General features: G+C 43.3%; 1 protein-coding gene across 3 annotated transcripts in view; it reads left to right on the top strand.

Moving 5' to 3' along the window:
• The window catches only part of LOC134157461 (protein LYRIC-like), a 31,911-nt gene that overhangs the window by 3,030 nt on the left and 9,333 nt on the right, over window positions 1-19,548 (top strand). For 2 of the 3 annotated variants that reach the window (XM_062606404.1, XM_062606406.1), the window contains exons 2-7: window positions 7,657-7,716; window positions 8,715-8,805; window positions 10,394-10,462; window positions 12,356-12,574; window positions 14,198-14,272; window positions 16,730-16,828. In XM_062606404.1, coding sequence (XP_062462388.1) covers window positions 7,657-7,716; window positions 8,715-8,805; window positions 10,394-10,462; window positions 12,356-12,574; window positions 14,198-14,272; window positions 16,730-16,828 — 613 coding nt within the window. The remainder of the gene's footprint in view (window positions 1-7,656; window positions 7,717-8,714; window positions 8,806-10,393; window positions 10,463-12,355; window positions 12,575-14,197; window positions 14,273-16,729; window positions 16,829-19,548) is intronic. The other variant, XM_062606405.1, reaches the window with a different exon arrangement.

Below are 19,548 nucleotides of genomic sequence, written 5' to 3'. Positions count from 1 at the left end.
AGGGTGCATTCACTGGAGGGCGCGGCTGACCTCAGCTCTTGGGGCTCCTTGCGAGGCTGAAGGTCCCTCCCTGCCACAGCCCAGCCCTGCCAGCCACCTCCATGCAATCCTGCCCAGGTCCAAGTCACTAAATGCAGCAGTGCACAGCTATGTCAGTCTCTCCCCGTGCCAGTACTGCCGGCAGGCAGCTTTCAGGCTTTTAATCTCACTACATGTTTGTTAACTTAATACACATCTGTGTATAACAGACTAACAGGATGATTACTTGTCTCAGAGCAGGTTGTAAGATCCAGTCAGAATTGCTTTCACAGCCCGTGTCAAAGAAGTCTGTTGAATAAACTCTGTTTAAATGGATGCACACAATAATACAAGCACATTTTGAATGTGATCTTATGTGCATCACACATAACAAGTTAGATTCTGTCGTCACACACACACTAAATCTCTAGAAATGATGCTGGAGGGTGTTTAGCCTTTTTCAGGATAACCTTTTCCCTAATAAAGAGTCTTCTAGGAAATTGCTAACGATTTGCTGGAAGCCAACAGATGTGAGCAAGACTGCTGTTGAGTTTTGGGATACATGTTTATTCAAAGTTTTTGGGTTGCTCTGGAATTTGGTCAGTTCCAAACAAGCTTTTTGCACAAGTGCTGGGATATCACCTTCCTTAGGCAACTTATAAAATATGTATTATCTGCTGAATCCAAAAGGAAAAGTTTCTGCTTTTCACAAGTGTCTTTATAAACTGGAGATAACTTTCTGCCGCTTGCAGGGATTGCTTAACAGGACCAGATCTATGCAAACATATGCAGACAGACCTTTCTTTTCCTCCCCTTTCATGTTACACAGTATTCTTCATGCCAGTGCAACACAATTGCACAATTACTTTCATATAGTTCTCTTGGATGAAAATTGATTTTGTAAGTATCCTGAAAGGCGTTGGAGTTGGGTAATTGCCTCCTCTAAAATGGAGCCTTGATCTCTCGTTGTAATGCTGCTCTAATTAATTAGAATACCAAAACCCCAGGAAACTGATTTCTTCATCCCTCCTTGCAAGAGTGGTTTTAATCCACTCACCCTGTGAATTCTCTTCTGCCTTTCCCCAGATGTCTCATGAAATGATAAGAGGAGCTGAGCTGAGGCCGGTACCCTTCAGCTCCCTGTATTTATGGCTGTTGTACACGGCCTCTTGCGTATCCTGGACAGGCTGGCCAGCAGGAGGATGTGTAACGTAGGTAGCAGCATCTTACGTCTGCTTCTCTAATTTTCTCTTGAAATTATCTTCGGCTATGAATGGCTACAACTGCAGTTCTGGCTCCTGCTTCTTGCCATCAGCCTATGTTACCTGTTAGTGCTCAGGGGCTTCCTACAGGCAATTTCATCCCTGGGAATATGTGCAGGGGAACAGGTTTTCTGTGCTGATGGCGCAGATCCTTTTCTGCAAAGTTCTTTGAGCATGCGTTTGGTAGGAGTAGCTCCTCTTTCTTTCCCCCAGCAGGGGCCTTAAACAAAGGGAAAAATTTCATGTATTTCCAGTGCATATTTCCCATATAACTGTCTATTCATTGTGTATGTTTCCCATGTAATTTTCTATTTGAACAAACTCTTCTTTCCTACTGGGAATATATTTGTCTGAAGTGATTTTGCCAGGGAACTTTGTATTAATGTATATATAATATATATATGAAATATATCATGTACATATAATAGCTATTAATAAGATTATTAATATTTACAATATTGATCACAAACCAAGATCCTCATCTCTTTTCTCTCCCCTTTGGAGGTACACATGTGTAGCATTGTAAGCAAGCGTAGCCCAAAGATGTTCCTTTATGTTCTTCTGCCATGCACGAAGAGCCTCTCAGCCTTTGCTAACAAACCCAATATGTTTTTGTGGGTTCACATTGTCACCTTAGCAGAAATTGCCATTGTGTTATCCTTTCTTCAGCTGTTAGGACTGAATGAGTAATTTTCATAGAATCACAGAATGGTTTGGGTTGGAAGGAACCTTAAAGCTCATCCAGTTCCAACCCTCCTGCTATGGGCAGGGACACCTTCCACTAGACCAGGTTGCTCAAAGCCCTGTCCCACCTGGCATGGGGCAGCCACAGCTCCTCATGGCAACCTGTGCCAGTGCATCACCACCGTCACAGGGAATATTTTTTGCCTAATATCTAACCTAAATCTGCCCTCTTTCAGCTTAAAACCATTTCCCCTTTTCCTGTCACTGCATGCCCTTGTAAAAAGTCCTTCTCCAACTTTCTTTGAAGCTACACCTTCCTGTGTCTCTGGTGGACTCTTGCTCTGCTTAAACCCCATCCCGTCTCCTCTGACGGATGCAGGCTTGTCTTTTTTCCATTCACCTGGATTACATTGGTTTAGGAAATAACTGATAAGTGCATCAGCAGCACAGGACCATGTGGTAGAGCCAGATTGGCCAGGATGTCTGCTTCCATTTGTGAAAACCTGATTCAGAATTAATGCAACTCAGTGCTGCTTTATTTCCCAACAGTTTTGTCATGCAGATTGCTCATTGTCTGCTGATGGAGCAATACAAGCTGTTGGCTGGCCGCAGCAGTGCTCTGGTTTGCTTACCCTGTGGCTGAGCCTTTGTGTCTGTGTGCAGGGGAGAAAGCCCAGCTTCAGAGAGCAAACACCAGACTGTAAGCGGTATTGCAAATATCCAAGTCATCCCTAGTGCAGGGCACAAAGACCAGTTCTTCCAGAGGATGCTCAGTTTTCAGCTTGTTGAAGGTCTACTGAGAAAGCTGAAGAGTGCAGTGTTACCTTGTTCAATAGCAATATAGCATATTTCAGGGAGGTTATTTAGTACCCTGCTTAAAGGTTCTTTTCTTCTTGTTCTTTTCTTTCTCCTCCCCCCTTTTTGTTTTTTAATTTAGTGAATGTTGGTGTTGCTTTTCCTGTACCAGTGTAGCCCTTTGTCCTAAGCCCACCATTAATCTTGTGATGTAACAAAAAGGGGAAAAAAAGGTTGGTTTTTTTTTGCACTGGAAATGAGCACTAGGAAACAATTTAATTTAAGTATTTCTTAAATCTGGAAATGGTTTTGTGTTCACAGACCCCCTGCCAGAATGGGGCAGTTTTGCTTCCTTTCATTTCCAGTGTCCAAGCCACTTAATTCGTGTTTTCTGAAAGTGGTAGCTGAAAACAATTTTCTGAGTCTTTATTCATGTTCTTGAACAAACTCCCTGATTTCCAATGTGTGAAGCATATAATAGCTCCCCTTGGGTTTCGCACACTGAGTTTATTTTGTCCTAGTATCCCTCTACTGGGGAAAGCTTTGCATGCCTTCTTAAGGAAGGCAATTTTAAGCGCATTCCCCATGTGGGACAAGGGGCAGTTAGTGAACCTGAAGCTAATGTTCACATTATTTTTAATTAATCCTGTAAGCAGTTGGTAGCACTGAGATTTGAGAGCAGGCTTCCTGATCTGACAGACACTTACAGAGGGGTTTGGTTTTGTAAAAATGACTAGTCTCATGAAGCTATTGAAATGCATAAAGGTAAGTGTCTAGAGGTACAGTTTTATGGCTTTGAATACAGGGCTTATATGTTCATGATTAAACCCAGTATTTTTTTAATATTTGAAGACCTGTCACTTTGTCTTCTTTCTTTGTGACTTTATGTAGAACTGCATTAACAGTGTAAAATAAATGCTAGCTCAAGAGAATAAAGGTTTCGGCGCAATCGTTAGGAATATAACCTCAAGTTACACAGGAAGGAAAAAAAAGGCAGGGGATGGGGGAGAAATCCTGTTCCACTGGGTCATGAGCAAATGGCCATGAACTAAAAATAATCTTCCTATTGTTCCACAGAATGTGAGTAGAAATTAATATGCTAAGTCCGAATCCACTAAAAGTACTCATGCTGTTTCTCTGCATGTATTTAATGTATTTGGAATTGCATTGATGATTTTATACACTCACTTAATGTGCTGTATCTAGATGTATTCTCCCTGTACAAACCTACATTTTCATGAAGAAAAATCTACCCTGACAAAAATTAATTTCTCTTTAATGAGTCTATTATATTAAGTGCAATAAAATCATTAAAATTCCCTTTCCCTTTTCAGAATGGCCAAAAGGCATGGTAAAGAGGCATGACTAATCCCGCATCCTAAGGGCTTTGAAAGGGAAGAATGGGGTAGGATGGAGTTCCTCAGCCATACAACCAGTTTACTGCCTGAAAAGGGGTTGGATAAAGGCAGGATTTAATACAAAAGGTCAGGCAAGAATAATACCTTTCCATTGAAAGGGAACTGAACTCGGTAAAAATACTTGGTGATGAAAGGAAAGGAGTTGCTGCTATGGTGGAGAAGCAACGGATATTTCAGGTTTGAAAGAAGAGCATCACCAGAGTGGTGGGCTATTTGGTGATCATCAGTCAGTGGTGGTTTGTTTTTTTCTTGCACTCAGCTGCTCATTAGGAAGGATGCAACAAGGTTCAGGAGTCCCAGGTGGGTACTTAGGGCTGAATAGCCAGTCAGTCATCATGAAGACTCCTGGGATATAGTAAATGACTGTCAACATTCTATTTTTATCCTCTTAGTCAGTGATGGAGAGAGAGAGGGTTGTTTGCCTAGCAGATGAAATATCATTTAAGTAGCGAATGTTGTGCTTGTCTGGTAAAAGCATACAGCAGTCAGACTGGCAAAGCACTAAAGTGCTGCAATTTTTCTAGCTGCTTCTTTGCTGTCATTTATATGGAGAGAAGGTCCAGAAACGTGATCTTGCCCCACTGAGACAAGTCTGTCAGAGCAAATAGAGTTTGCATCTTCCCTAATTCTCTGTTGCACTCAACATTTTCCCTCTGGAGCTCTCCCTGCCTCTGTGAGGGCTCTGTATAGCCCCCGGGCCCTGCTCACTTACAGCAGCCTGGGGGAGGAAGACAGTTGCATGTCCTTAATAAAGATGCCTCCTGGTCTCTGCATGTAGTCCCTCATGCTTGCAGAAGCATTTTGACATAGAAAGAGGCTAACAGAAGATCAGATGTCTCTTATCCTCTGTGTGTGTCTGAAAGAAGGCAAAAAACATCCTTCTCTTTGCCTCATAAGTTGGCACTGCTGTTTCTGTTTCTAATGGCAGTCTTGCTGAAAGTGCCTTAATTTGGGAGGTCTATTTGCAAAGAATGGTAAAAGAAAATGGTAAAGATTGCATTATGGGAACAGGGAAATCACCAGGGTTTGTTGAGATTAAAAGGAATATTGTGCTTACATGTTGTGTGGTTTCCCCCAGTCAGCCCTTCTTGCACTCATCCCATAAAATTCAGTTTTCCTGAAGCCCTGTGTCATATATTGAAAAATTACCTCCTCAACATTTTACATTGCATAAGAATTGTTGTTCACTAAAACATGATCTATTTGTATTTTCACACATTTAAGTGGACAGAAGCATATCCTGAGAAAGAAAGAATAGTGTAAGGTCAAGATCTACCATATCTAAGTGGTTCAAATTTTCAGCAAAATTCCCCTGGGTTTGTATTTTATGTCTCATGTCCTGTGTGAGAGGCTACTTCTCTCCCTGCTGCCGGCAGAGTGGTATTTTTCCCTTGAGCAGAGCAGGATATGGAAAATGGTCTGTTTTGTAGTTGATTGTGTGGAGTGCCTCTAGAAAATGAACCTGAGAATCTCAGAAGAGAAATGACTGCCTGTGGAAAAAAAACAAAGATGACCTTGCTAACTATTAGAAAGTGTTGCTGGATTTTAACATAGAAGTCATTATTTTGCTAGTGAATGTTCAGAAGAACATAATTATAAACAATTACATTGTTTACAGTTGACAGCTAAGGGAGATGAAAGAGATGAGGACAACTTGGTTTAAGCTTATAATTTGAAGATGGTGGTATTACTGGTGTAATCAGGCAGGGATTTCATCTCCTGCTACTGTGATATTTTACTAGAAGACCCACAATTGGTGTTGTCTGTGCATTCACAGTGGTATGTTGCAAAGTCCGCAATTTTGGGTCTTCCCCTCTGAATAGTTGTGGTGCATCAGTTGAACACCATCCTGCTAGATTCATGCTATGCCCTTGTCCACCATGAGCTTGTAAGTGGTCTGAGTTCCCAAGCAAGCATCTCCAGGGACAAAGCATTTTCCAGCATATATGTCCCTGTCATGCTGTCTTTAAGATGCTCTTTAAATCAGATCCTTCTGAGATTAGTGAAAAAATAGCTCCAAAATCTCCACAATACCAAAGAACTAAGCATTAACAGGCTAAAGGACTGCAGCCTCACTGGGTTTACTAGGGATAGGCATGGCCAGTCACCTACAGGATTTTATTTGCTGGTAACTAATCATCGCAAACATCAGCAGAGATTATTTTTTGGTGTCTAAGAAATAACTGGTTCATCTCTTGGAAGAAGCTGTTTCAAGCCCTGATGATGTTGCAAGGTGCCTTTGGGATAACACATAAAAATGTATTGCTTTGTGGAAAAGTTTCCTTGTGTCCCTTGTGGCTGTTTGAGAGCTGTAATCTCACTCGTCACAAGGTGGCTCTGAGCCTTTGCCTCTCACATCTGGGTCTCCTAAAGGGATGTGGCCATCCAGTGAGATATTAAAAGAAAAAGAATCAGGTTCTAGCTTCCCTGATTTACTGCGCAGCGTTTGTGGAGTGTGCTGATCTCTATCTCTCTTTTCATTAATTGTACATTATTTTTCAGCCCTACAGTGGCATTTGTGACAGTGTAGAGCGGGTACCACTCCTCTGCAGCTGAATCAGAGCAGATTTCGCCTTCTAGAGTGTGTGTGGCTAAACTCTGCCACAGCATCTTGAGGACAGAGATGACTTGTGAGGGTGGGGAGGAGGAGCAGATGGTGGAAAGCATCAGCAGTCTTCCCTTCCCCAAAAGGATTGAGGGCACCTGAAGCCCCTTCATCACAAACCTGTGAGAGGGTGCCTCCTGATGCTGAGGGGCAGCTCTGGGCTGCAGCCAGGGGTTTTGCTCCCTGCAGGGCTGTCTTCACCTACCAGGCACTGGGGCTCTCTGTCCTCCACTGGCAAAGGTGGATGGATCAGTGTCAGTCTTGGTCAGGCTCCCTGCTGCAAGCTTTGGGTTCAGCTTGGCAGTGCAATAGGTTTAATGGAACTGAAGGAAACCTGAGCAGCACTGAACAGGGGTTGCATTGCACAAGGAAGGCAACCCAGGCAAGGGACAGGAGTGCCATACATTCAGCAAAATGCTTCTGTGTGTGTCAGGCAGAAAGAGGCACCTGCAAGAGGGAGGTCTGCTATCTTTTGGATGCTGCCGCTTGTGTAGCATGCAGTGGCTCTCGCTGGCACAGTCCTTGCTGTCTCAGCTGCAGATTTACACCCTCCCCCCCCGCAGCTGGAGGTTGGTGACTGCCACTGAATTCTTAGACAGCCAAGACATGAATCAAACTGTAATGTGAAAAGTCCTTAAAGTTTCATGATTTACTTCACAGGATCTAGGTAGGATGTAAGCTGTTCTTTTATTTGTTTAGCTCTGGGCCACAAATTCTAACCCAGATTTGTACTGGAACTTATTTAGCTATGTCTTTCAGCTTATCATACATATCATGTGAAGGTACTGAAATAATTGTATTTATATGTATATTTACACATATACACACATGCACATATATAGTCTGTAATGTATTTTTACTGTCCATCTTCTAGGTTCCAGTGAATGGCAAAATTATATCATCAGTCAACATCAAAGAGAAAAAGCTTGTCAAGGTACCAGCAAGAGTTTTGGAGTTAATATATTGTCTTTCAAGAGACTTGTTTTAAGAATATTTCCTATTTGGCAGTCCTTTGTAAAGATAATTTGTAAAAATAAGTTGTGGCACTTAAGAGGTGACTTAGGAACAGGAGACCAAGTAACTGTCTGGTACAGTCACACTGTGGTGCTTGTCACTACCACCACAAGTTGACGGTCTCATGGTCCATGCGTGAGCTGGGATCTCCTGTATTTCAGTTCCAGCTCTGACAGGGACATTTCCTTGGGTATGGGCAAGGGTTTTATCTTGGGCATTGAGCACTTGTACTGTCATGGAGGAAAGTGTCTGTGCTTTACAGATACTTCTAAGTGAGGAGCAGCCCCCCACCCTGGGCAGGGAAGTGTGCTCCTGAGAGGGGTATTCTGCCTTGGAAAAGTCAAGAACCACTGTGTTAAAGCTAGAATATTCAAAATTGAAGGCTTAAGGTTAGCTCTACTGCTTCATCAAGACATATGAAAATCACCTCAGCCACTGCTGTGCCCTTTCAGATTAGTGTAAACTACAGACATCTTCATTTAAAAAAGTCTGTTCCATGGGGGCTTTTTTGGTTAAGCATAGGCAGGGTCTTAACACTTGATTTCAGCATTGCTGGTTGTAAAGGGGGTAAATCATTTTAAGGTTTCCTCCTTTATAGGATGAAAATTAATTTTCAGGAATGATGAATGTAAATCTTGTTATAGAGCAGGTACCTGAATTAAAATCTAAGCTTTCTAGACTAGCAGATAGGACAAATTTGTAGGCCAAAAGCTGCAGCATTCATTTGTTTGGAGTTTGCAAAGATATCTGATCAGGAAGACTTTTGCACCCCCCTAAAGATTCCAGTGACAACTGCTCTCCCTCTGAGTACCACTGTGTGGTCTCTGTTTCAAAACTATGACCCTGACTCTTTTCCTTCATGATGAAATGTAACAAATACCTGGTTTATCTTTCTGGTTTACCTCCTGTATACTGTAGCCTAAGAAGAAGAGGAAAGCCCAGTGCTCAGATAGGAAGGTGCCAAAAGACCTGCTTTCTGCAGAAAAAGACAAACTGCAAGAGGAGGAAGGTAACAAAAGATCTGGTACTTCTGTTATCTGATTTATATTAACAAATAATAGCATGGGATGAAATATTTCAAAAGGGAAGTCTTCTCTACTATTCTAGTATTCTGCGTTATTGGGGAAAATGCCAGTTTGAGAGGTAATTATATCTATTAAGGCCAGATTAATAGGGCTTTGAGCAACCTGGTCTAGTGGAAGGTGTCCCTGCCCATGGCAGGGGATTGGAACTAGACGAGTTTTATGGTCCCTTCCAACCCAAACCATTCTATGATACAATTCTATGTTCTGCTCCTTACTATGTGTAACTAGGACAGGGACCACGTGTTTTCCTGTAAGAACTTCTCAGGTTCTTACCACATTCACAGGGATGGCCCATCTGCAGATGAGGAAGCATCTCTGAAGTGGCCAGAGGTCCACTGAGTAGCAGAGTCCTGTCTTCATGCTCTTACTTAATCCTGTGGCCTCTGCCATGCTGATGCACAGCTGAAGCTGTGGTCTTCCCAGGCAATGTTTTGTGGTGCCCATGATGGAAGCTGGTAAAGGCACTGGGGTAATATACAGCCAATTTCTAGCATGCCCATGAAACAAAGTCAAGATCTTTGCTTGCAAGCAAATCTGCAAAGAAATCTGGCAGGGGCTAGCAAGGCTTGGGCAGCTAGAATTTCACTGGAAAATATATTGCATCCTACGAGCGCCTCTCTGTCTCCACCCATCAAGGGTCATACTGTAAAAAAGAAACTCTAAGCTTTTCTGGACTTAAAAGATTATAATGTGATTCGTGGGGTCATGAGATCAAAAGAGAAGTCCTCACTGCTGTTGGACCAGAGTCCTCCCTGTGGGCCCTTATGCCTGGAGCAGAGTGCCTACAAGGCTGCCTGAAGAGAATTGGAAGCAGAAAAGCCTTTTCTTCAAACAGATGTTTAGTTTTGAACAGATGAGCCAGCTGAACTGTTTCACACTTATTTGGGGGTACTTTGGAGAAACAAAGAGTTTGCCTCGATGAAATCCAGGGACTTTGTTTTTCTTGTTATTAACCATTTGTGCCAGTCCCTCTGCTGACTTCTTGGGTCATGGAGGGCATGGATGGAGGCAGAGCCTGGCCCATTCAGTATGAACGAATATGTGCTGAAATCAGCTGTGTGGCAGAGGGTCTCCACATCGCAGAACAAGTCTGAGGTTATGTTCAGGGCTAGAGAAAGCCAGTAAATTGAAGCCTTATTTGATGATTAAGATTTTCTCTGCTGTCAGATGTACAAGGCGGTGGATGCTCTGCTGTGATATCTCCCCTAAGGGAACGGGTGTCACGTCAGGCTGACAGAAAGGACAGAAGAATATGTGCAGTTACATGAGTCAGGACATATGACAGACAGGTTTGTGATGGGGATTTCTTATGTAACTGGTTTCTGCAGAGACAACAAAGGCTGCACGCAGGGAAGATGCTGCATGAGGCCGTGCCAGCACTCGCTGCCCTGATGCCGCTTTTACAGCCAGTATCAGAAACTACCAGATAGCTGTTTACCTTCGTGCTAAGCAATAAAGGCAGTAAAGGAAATTTCTTGTTTGCTTAAAAATGAACTTTGCTTTGTGTTGTAGGAGTTTGGCAGACCAAGATCAGCAGCAGAGAAAAGAGACACTTAAGAAAGGAAAGGCTGAAACAAAAAGGTAAATGTACAGGCTTAGTTTACACATCTGCCCTGGCTGAGCTGGTCACCCCTTCTCAGTTTCCAACATCTTTCTTTTCTCTATTCGTCATTCGGCAGCAAAATCTTCACATTCATGTAGGCTCTTAACTTAGGAGAAAGCAGCTTTGGGAGCTCTTACTTGGGAGCTTGCCTTTTCCTCCAGGCTTTCATTAAAACACATAGTATTACCCATAGGACTTTGAAAGCAAACAAATGTCTGTTAGATCTGAGATCTGCTAAAGGCTTGTTGTAATGTGGATTACTTACTTCTGCATGACTTGAGAGAAGTTTTCTGATAGTGGATGTATAAAAACTTGTGTAATTTGCTCAGTTCCAAACAGGTTCTTTAATCCAGACCTGCATAGAGTAAACAGCTATAAAAGGGGGATAAAATTAAACAAAACTTTGTGCTCACTCCACGTTTTTCTTCTGAGGATTTTAAAATGTCTGCCATGTACTTGTGCCTATATACATTTCTACTAATCATGTTGTTATTAACATTATAACATTAATATTATGTTTATATATGAAAGCAGGTCATGGAGTTAAGGTATTTGGAAATATTTTAATTATCTGTGGTTAAATGATCAATATAATAGTGAAACCTGTAAATTTAAAATATTAAAGTAATTTATAAGCTAAGATAGAAGTTTGAAATTGCAAGACATAGCTGGATAAATATGGGTGTTTGTGCACTGTCTGTAATAAGACTTAAAGTGCTCTCAGGTAATCTAAAATCGAAGGGCAAGTGAAGAGCAAATTTTAATCTAAAAATATACAGTTATTTTGGAACCACTTTATCATTTGGATTATATAATATTAAACATTGAGTTTAGATTTTTAACTCTTGGATTATCAAGAGTTGAGTTAAATATCTGCATGACAGTCTCTAAGGGCTTACAGTGCTGAGGTCTCTACTTGCTCTCCAGCAAAGTAGATGGGTCTGTATTTGTCTTTCTTCATGCAGGTTGGCCTGTTGGCATTGGTGGTTCCAGCTGCATATGCAGAAGGTTAACGCATGGTTTAACAGTAAGATCTATCAGGTTTAAAGTGCTTTGCTGACCCAAGGGAAGGGAGCTCAGCTGACCACATTGCAGTTGAAGCACCAGAAGTCCTTGGTGCAGTCCTGGAGCCTGGGTTGTGCAGCAAGCTGAACCAGGTCATTGGGGTGGTCCTGTTTAGTATGGGTATTTACAAAGAAATGTGATCTTCCAGGAGAAATCCCTAACCCTGTCAAGTGCTGATTGCTGCACTTGGGAAGAAGCATCAGCATTAAGGTGTGTGAAGGTGGGGTTAATGACAGCAGTGGTCCCCTCCTCACCAAAGCCCCAGTAAAAAACTTTGCTATTGTGAAGGCTGGAGTCATAAAGTGCATTAGGAACCCTTCAGAACAAAAGATGTTGAAGGTATTTGTAATTATGTATAAATATTCATGTGCCTGGTGCTGATTTCTGTAGCAGCCTTGAATTACCAACATCCAAAAGGTTTGCTTTCTTTTTTCTTGGAGGTCCTGCTGTTCTCTTTCTCCCCCTCTATTGCTCTGGGTCCCCAGCTGGACTCTGGAGGCATTGAGCCACCCTTGCAGTTAGGAAGGGATGCCGAAGGCCTCTATAGTGCAGCGTCATCTCCTGTGGAATACTTTGCTGGATTGCATGATGCCTTCCTTCTCAACATGGTCTTTGTTATCTGCTGTTTCAGTGTCCCCTCCCAGGGGCTCTGCTTTACTGTCATTGTATCTGTGAATAATTTCAGTTGGCATATAGCTATTACTTCTGATGGGTTTAGATTAGGTGTTGCTCTGTTGTTTCCCCTGTACAAACTCTTCATTGTAATTAAAAATAATGGTGACCCTGTGATAATGTTTATTCCCAAGAAGACCCCAGCAGAGCATCTCTGGGTAGCTTGGTAGCTGAGCATGCCTTTGACTGGGATGAGAAGAGAGTGCTGTGGCCACTCACAGAGGACACCAGTGGTGGTGGAAAAGGTGCTCTCATTGCCAAGGCAGAGTGTGGGACTGCACTGAAGGCGTCAGGAGCCATACAGGAAGAATCGGCGCTCTCCCTGGCAGAAGAGGATGTTTTCTCCAATGTAGGTGAGTGTCAAGCCTTGCAGAGGGAAAGCTTCGTGTCCCGCACAGTACAGCCTCACCAACATTCATCCTGCACACCTGCAATGTTGTCCAACCCTTTAAACCCTGCTACTTGTTTATTTTCCAGCAATAGTAATTCCTGTCTTTGTAGCAGGAATTTTTTTGTGTTGCAGGCTACCTGTTGGGTACAACTTGTTTTCTACCCACAGGTATGTAGTGTTTTGTTCCTTTGCAGACAAAGCATTTCCTTTCCTTTTCAAGGATGCTCACCCATGGTCAGTCAGGCTTCAGGGTATATCTGCAGCATGTAGATCAAAGCAGTATGAGTCAGGGTATTCTTATATCAGTTTGGGTATTTGACAGTTGGAAGTAGTCTGTTCCTGTCAGTGCTGTGCTGTACCTACATATTTTGCCCAGCTTCCCAGCTGATTCCCCACTTGCTCTTGTTCAAACAAGGTCGTTTAGAGCAACTTTGGCTCTCAGTTGTGCTGTTGGGGCATTCTCTATGTAACATAAGCTGGAGGTGGGAAGCTGCGTCTCTATAACCTGAGACGCCTTTAAAACAGTGAAGGGGTGGACTACCAGGCCGTTATGCTAAAGATGAGAGAAGCTGATATTGGCTCTTTCACTGGTGTTTGATGACTTTTCATTTCCATCATAGAATCATAGAATAGTTATGGTTGGAAAGGACCTTAAGATCGTCTAGTTCCAACTGCCCTGCCATGGGCAGAGATGCCTCACACTAGACCATTTCACCCAAGGCTCTGTCCAGCCTGGCCTTGAAAGCTGCCAGGGATGGAGCATTTTTATAGCAAAGTTATATTTCAAAATGTATTTCTATTGTGGTTGATACTGTAGATTCTAGGGCAAACCCAATAATCGATAACAAGGAGGTAATTGGACCATTATATCTTTATACCTCTCTTCCTGACTTCTTGGTGGGGTAGGAGAGTTACAAGTTAAAAGTTATAGTTGTTGCTATAATTTTTCAGTTAATTTTCGGAATTAATTTTTGATTTTCACTACAATCTCAATGATTAATCAATCTCGATGACTGGATTGATTGGTATATAAGGCCATACAATGAACCACCTTCAGTATCAGTAATCCAGTACTCTGGTGATTCAGAAAATGGTTTTAGATTGCCCTTACATGAGTTACATGAGTTGCTTTCTCTGCTAGAGTCCTTTTTTTTCTTTTCTTTGCAAAGTATAGGATTGATGCAGGGAGAATGTTAGTACCATTTTTCACTCTAATGCTTTCAAAAGGCCAAATTCCAAGCTGATATGTGATTACAGCTTCTGCCACTTGGGCGTAAAGGGGACAGGCATCGGTTCAGATGAAGGAGGACTTTGATTAAGTCCAGAAAAGTCCCATGCTGGTGTGATGCACACTTTGAAGGGCTGAGAACGTGTATATGGTGACTGGGCTGAACTCTTTCTGTCCGTAAGAGATAATTTCTCCTTGCTTGATTCTTCTCCAGCAACAGCAGTGACTGCAGGCTTGGGATGGAGTGAACAGGGAAGGGCTGTAATGAGATTGGGAGTGTCAGGTAGGAACTGCAGTTGTCAGCTGTAAATGTGACATCGCATTTTTGGTTACTGTTTGTTTGCTTTCTAAATGCAGGAACATGGAATATTGCAGAAGTAAAATCCTGTTCTGTGACCTTTGGGACATTATCAGACCTGTCCGGGGAGTTAGGTGAGTGTTCTCTCTTTGGACTTCCATGTGAATTCTTCTATTGCTTTCTTAGACCCTTGGCCTAAAGTACTCTCATTGCTCACATACAGATCTTCTCCCTTGCAGCAGCATTTCATTAGACACTCTCCCACTTAAAGCTTGCTTCCATCTGCAATCCAGCACACCAGCATTTGAAGAAGTGACATCAGAATGTTTTACTTGGCACTTTCCAAACTCATGTCTCATCTTGGAATAAATGAAAAAAAAAAATATTGCCAGCATATTCTCCCTGTTACATCTGCTCACACGGGGGGATTCTGTTGTGTTCTGATGTGTTCTGATGACCAGCAAATTCAGAGAATTCAGACACAGTGGAGAGCAGACGCCCAGGTTGGAGAGGTCTCATTAGAGGTTGCCTAGCTAGAAGCTTCTGGCCAGCACAGCAAAGGTTTTCCAGTTTAAGCATCTCCACACATGGCCTTGAGAAAGATGGAACACCTCCTGGTTTTGTATTAAGTTGAGCCTTGTTCCTGGCTTTCACTTTGCTTCTCTGCAACTGTCAGTCCTTCTTGCTGCCTGATTCATACACTTTCTGCCTACCAGAAACTCACATTTGTCTGGAGGTCCAGATAGCTGGCTGATGAATGCAAAGTCTGGTCCTGAATCTTTTTGAGATGCTAAAGGCAAGCAGAGATACACATAGATAGACATCTGTGCACAGAACAGCATGTGTGGTGTAAGCCAGAATGCTGAAATTAATTTCTAAAGCCAGACATGGTAATCAATAATCATTCCATATTTAATATTCTATTTTCCAACACTGCATCAGTGGAGTGAAGCAGTTCCTAATGTGCAAGTACTCAACAGGGAGAATATTAACATTGTTCACATTTGCATTTATGCAGAAAAAAATCAAACCAATACAGAACAATACAGAATCAAGGGAGTTGTTTAGGTGAAAGAAAGAAAGGAAAGATCAGATATGTGAAAAAAAAAAAAAATCTAGTGTATAAAAGAACTGAAGAAAATGCTACTGCCGATGACACCAAGCTGTGTGTTTCGGTTGATACGCTGGAGGGAAGGAATGCCGTCCAGAGGGACCTTGACACACTTGTGAGGTGGGCTGATGCCAACCTCATGAAGTTTAACCATGCCAAGTGCAAGGTCCTACACCTGGGTCGGAGCAATCCCAGGCACAGCTACAGGTTGGACAAAGAAGAGAATCAGAGCAGCCCTGAGGAGAAGGACTTGGGGGGTGTTGGTTGATGAGGAAATTAACATGAGCCGGCTTCAGTTTGTGCTTGCAGCCCAGAAAGCCAACTGTACCCTGGGCTGCATCAAAAGGAGCGTGACCAGCAGGTGGAAGGAGGTGATCCTGCCCCTCTACTCTGCTCTTGTGAGACCTCACCTGGAGTATTGTGTGCAGTTCTGGTGTCCTCAGCATAAAAAAGGCATGGAACTGTTGGCACAAGTCCAGAGAAGGGCCACAAGGATGATCAGGGACTGGAGCACCTCCCATATGAAGATAGGCTGAGGAAGTTGGGGCTGTTGAGCCTGGAGAAGAGAAGGCTGCGTGGAGACCTCATAGCAGCCTTCCAGTATCTGAAGGGGGCCTATAGGGATGCTGGGGAGGGACTCTTCATTAGAGACTGTAGTGATAGGATAAGGGGTAACGGGTTAAAACTTAAACAGGGGAAGTTCAGATTGGATATAAGGTGGAAATTCTTTCCTGTTATGGTGGTGAGGCACTGGAATAGGTTGCCCAGGGAGGTTGTGAATGCTCCATCCGTGGCAGTGTTCAAGACCAGGTTGAACGAGGACTTGGGTGATATGGTTTAGTGTGAGGTGTCCCTGCCCATGGCAGGGGGGTTGGAACTTGATGATCTTAAGGTCCTTTCCAACCATAACGATTCTATGATTCTACTTATGTACAGGCCATAGAAAGGCGATAAAGGGAGGCATGTGAATCCTACTGGTTGCTTTAGTTGTTCAAAATAATAATAAAAAAACTTGAACTCTTCTTCTTCCTCCAGGAGCTCTCTCTCATCTGTGCTCTTTCTTGGAGTAATTCATATGGTAATTTTGGACTTCTGTTAGAATGAGCAGAAGCCGCCTCACTGAAGGCGGTGAGAGTTGGAGCTGGATACACTGGATGTGGCTTTTGTTCTGCAGGAGCTGTAGCTCCCTTCTTATGTTCCCAAGAACGACGTTTCAGAAGTTTGCATCTCCAAATACTGTGTTTTTAGTAACTTATGCACGTAGTGTCCTCTTCCAGCCTTTGTTAATAAATTCACTGTGATGAGCAGCACATATTAATGTGGGGTTTAAATTACGTAACATCCAGGCATCGTGACACAGGGAGCAGATAAAGGCATAATTAATTGGTTCTAATAATGTGAATATACCTGTGTGATTATCTTTTAGGTTAGAGGGGTGTTTTCTGGTTTTATTTTTTAAAAGCTGCCTTCCTGTATGCAGATAACATGAAGAATAAATCATCCAAGGCCAGTCCTTCCAGATGCTGTTGGCACGCCAGCTCAAGTTTCCTCCCCGCAGACAATGCATGGCAGGGGCAGGGTACGTCCCTTTGCTCTCTTTCTATTGAAACACAAGTGTACCAATGCTGACACCCTTTTCAGTCTGTTCCCTAAGCCTCAAAAATAAGGGTCCACTTCCCATGTGGCTCATCTGCACAAAGGCTGATAGAGGTAAGGAAGAAATTCAGCTTGTGTCTGGTTTTGGGCAGATGCCCAGAGCTGCTGTGAGCTTGGCCAGAGCAGCAGGTGCCCTGCACGGGATCTTTGAGAAGCGTGAGAACATGTAGTTTCTTTATGTTTTTACTTAGAAAGTGACAAAAAGGGATAAAGTGCATACAGTCTTGTTCAGTGCATTCATACTGCTGTGCAAAGTGTAATTAGACATTGTGGGTAGCAAGACCAGCTGTAGGGAGGCTGTCTGAAGGCTTCTGTAGCCTGGTGTCCTCTCTCCGGCAGTTGCACATAGTAGTTAAGGGCAGATAAGCACAGGAACAGGGCAAGCACAAAACGATCCCTCTCCACACCCAGCTGAGAGTGGATCAGGGACTCCCTGAGCCAGAGGCAACAGTATGGTCTCTGTGCTTCAAAACCCCATGTGTTAGCAGTCATCGCAGATTATTAAATTTGTGCAATGAATGAAAATTTGGGATTGGTTTTCATAACTGGAGCATTGTGTTTGTTGCCCTCCCATCACTGGGTGGCGAAGGTGGAGCTGGATGGCTCCTTTCCAGGCAGCCCCTGGCCTGGCCTCTGTGGGGTGGCCAAGGAAGAGCTGCAGGGAGGACAGGGTGCTGCTAGATCATGGGGTACCTCTGCCAAAACTGAAAGTCTCCTCTGTAATACCCAGAACCCACATGCAGAATCCAGCTCCAGTGGACTCTGACAATGGGCATTGCAGTCTTTTTATGACTGGTTGCTTTCTTGTTACTTTTAAAATCTGCTTGATAGGCCAGCATGGGTCCTGAGTGGCTGGAATAATTTGGCATGAACAGTGTGGGTATTATACGGCTTTTTCTCTTGACCTTTTGGTCAGGACTGAAGTATCTGTTTATACCCCTGCTGCTGGAAAGCTTTTACCCTGCTCTTGCAGGAATGGTGGCTGATGAGCCAAGCAGACCCCTTCTTGCTCTTCTAGCTGCTCTGATTACCTGATTGCAGGGGAACCCAGACTGGTTGAATGCATTGAGGAGAACACACTGCGGTCATCACGCTCCACTGCCTGGCAGTAAACAGAGACTTTGAAGCAGACACATCAGTTTGGCCATCAGAGGATTTTGTAACTAGCATAGTTTGCTTTAAAAATATAAACCAAAAAAAAAACCCTTTAAAAAACTAAACCCAGAAAAACCAACCCTAAGCATTCCCTTCCCTTAGTGCTGTGTTTGTTCATCACCACGTTGCTGCTGGGCACTGTGTAACTTCTGAGCCCAAGCTCGCCTGCACAGGAAGGAGGGAGGCAACGCAGGTAGCTCTCCAGCAGCCTTTCCTTGTGTTGCATTTAGCACATGTCACACTTTGTGCTCTTGGGATTTGATCTGCAGTTGCAAAGCCAGGCAGAACTCCACTTTTTCAATGCCCCATCTGGGAGCAGAACAGATGGGGCAAGTACAGCAGCTTGCTCTTGCAAACGTTGGAGCAGAAGCATTTTGATTGAAAGCAGACATGGAAGGGTTCCTGCCCGCCCTACAGCTTGTTTCTTAGTAGTGGTATTATTTTTCCTTTAATTCTTCAGTCTTGATATTGATGCAGAGGGGAGTGTCACAAACATGTATTCCTTGAATTTAGATGAGGAAATGGTTGGCAGTAAGGCCTGCGCTGCAGGCTAAATGAGCTCTTTGACAGTTAAACAAGGCCTGTTAGTGCTTGCAGGCCTCTGAACTGAAAAAAATAAAAGCCATTCATAACCTGAATATGAGCTGGGGTCATTTTATCAAATCCAGATCAGTACATTTAATGAGTCTCTTTGTTCTGTGCCAGGTTCACGGAGCAGCCTGGGCTGGCTCCCTGCTCCTCATCGGGATATCTTTTTGTGAAGTACCAGTAATAATAACACCCTAACCAACAAAAGGTTTGAGTCTTACATGTTGTTGCCACTGAAAGTGTATGCACATGGAGAGAGGGAGTTAGTAGTTAGGGAACTGAGGTCACTGTGATAGGGGTGTGTTTAAAAGACTGACAAATCAGGCTTATTTCAGGATTACACACTGCTAGGGTGATGTTCATTAATGATACACGTTGCTGGTGGTTAATTCTTAATCACTACCACATCTGGAGTGCTGTGCCCATTTCTGGGTTCCCCAGTACAAGATGGGCATGGACATACTGGAGTAGGTCCAGCAGAATCTGTCATGTGTATGAACACCTGATGGGGTGGTTGCCTCTGACAATCACAGGAAATTCCACTTACACATGAGAAAATATTTGTGCTTTTTTTTTTATGGTGAGGGTATTCGGGCAGCAGAACAGATTGCCCAGAAGGTTGTGGAGTATCCACCCTTGGAGATGTTAAGATCCTGGTGGCTACATCCCTGAGCAACCTGCTGTAGCTGAGCCTGCAGTGAGCAGCAGGGTGGAATCTCCAGAGGTCCCTTCCAACCTCAGTGATTCTGTAATCCTTGTTCTGTCATCAGCCATTGTCTCTGCATATTCAAAAAATTAGTCTTTAGTAATCTAAGCCATTAGCTATGGGTGTTGAGTGTCTTGGAGCTGAAGCCACATGGCCAGCACTGATGATTGCAGCCCCAGTAGGAAATTGAAGTG

The sequence above is a fragment of the Pezoporus occidentalis genome, unplaced genomic scaffold (genome assembly GCF_034315485.1).
Source record: "Pezoporus occidentalis ecotype Australia unplaced genomic scaffold, CSIRO_AGI_Poc_V1 ctg96, whole genome shotgun sequence".
NCBI classification, from domain to species: Eukaryota; Metazoa; Chordata; class Aves; order Psittaciformes; family Psittacidae; genus Pezoporus; species Pezoporus occidentalis.
Note: the sequence above shows the minus strand (reverse complement) of the source record. Positions and strands in the feature narration are given on the sequence as shown.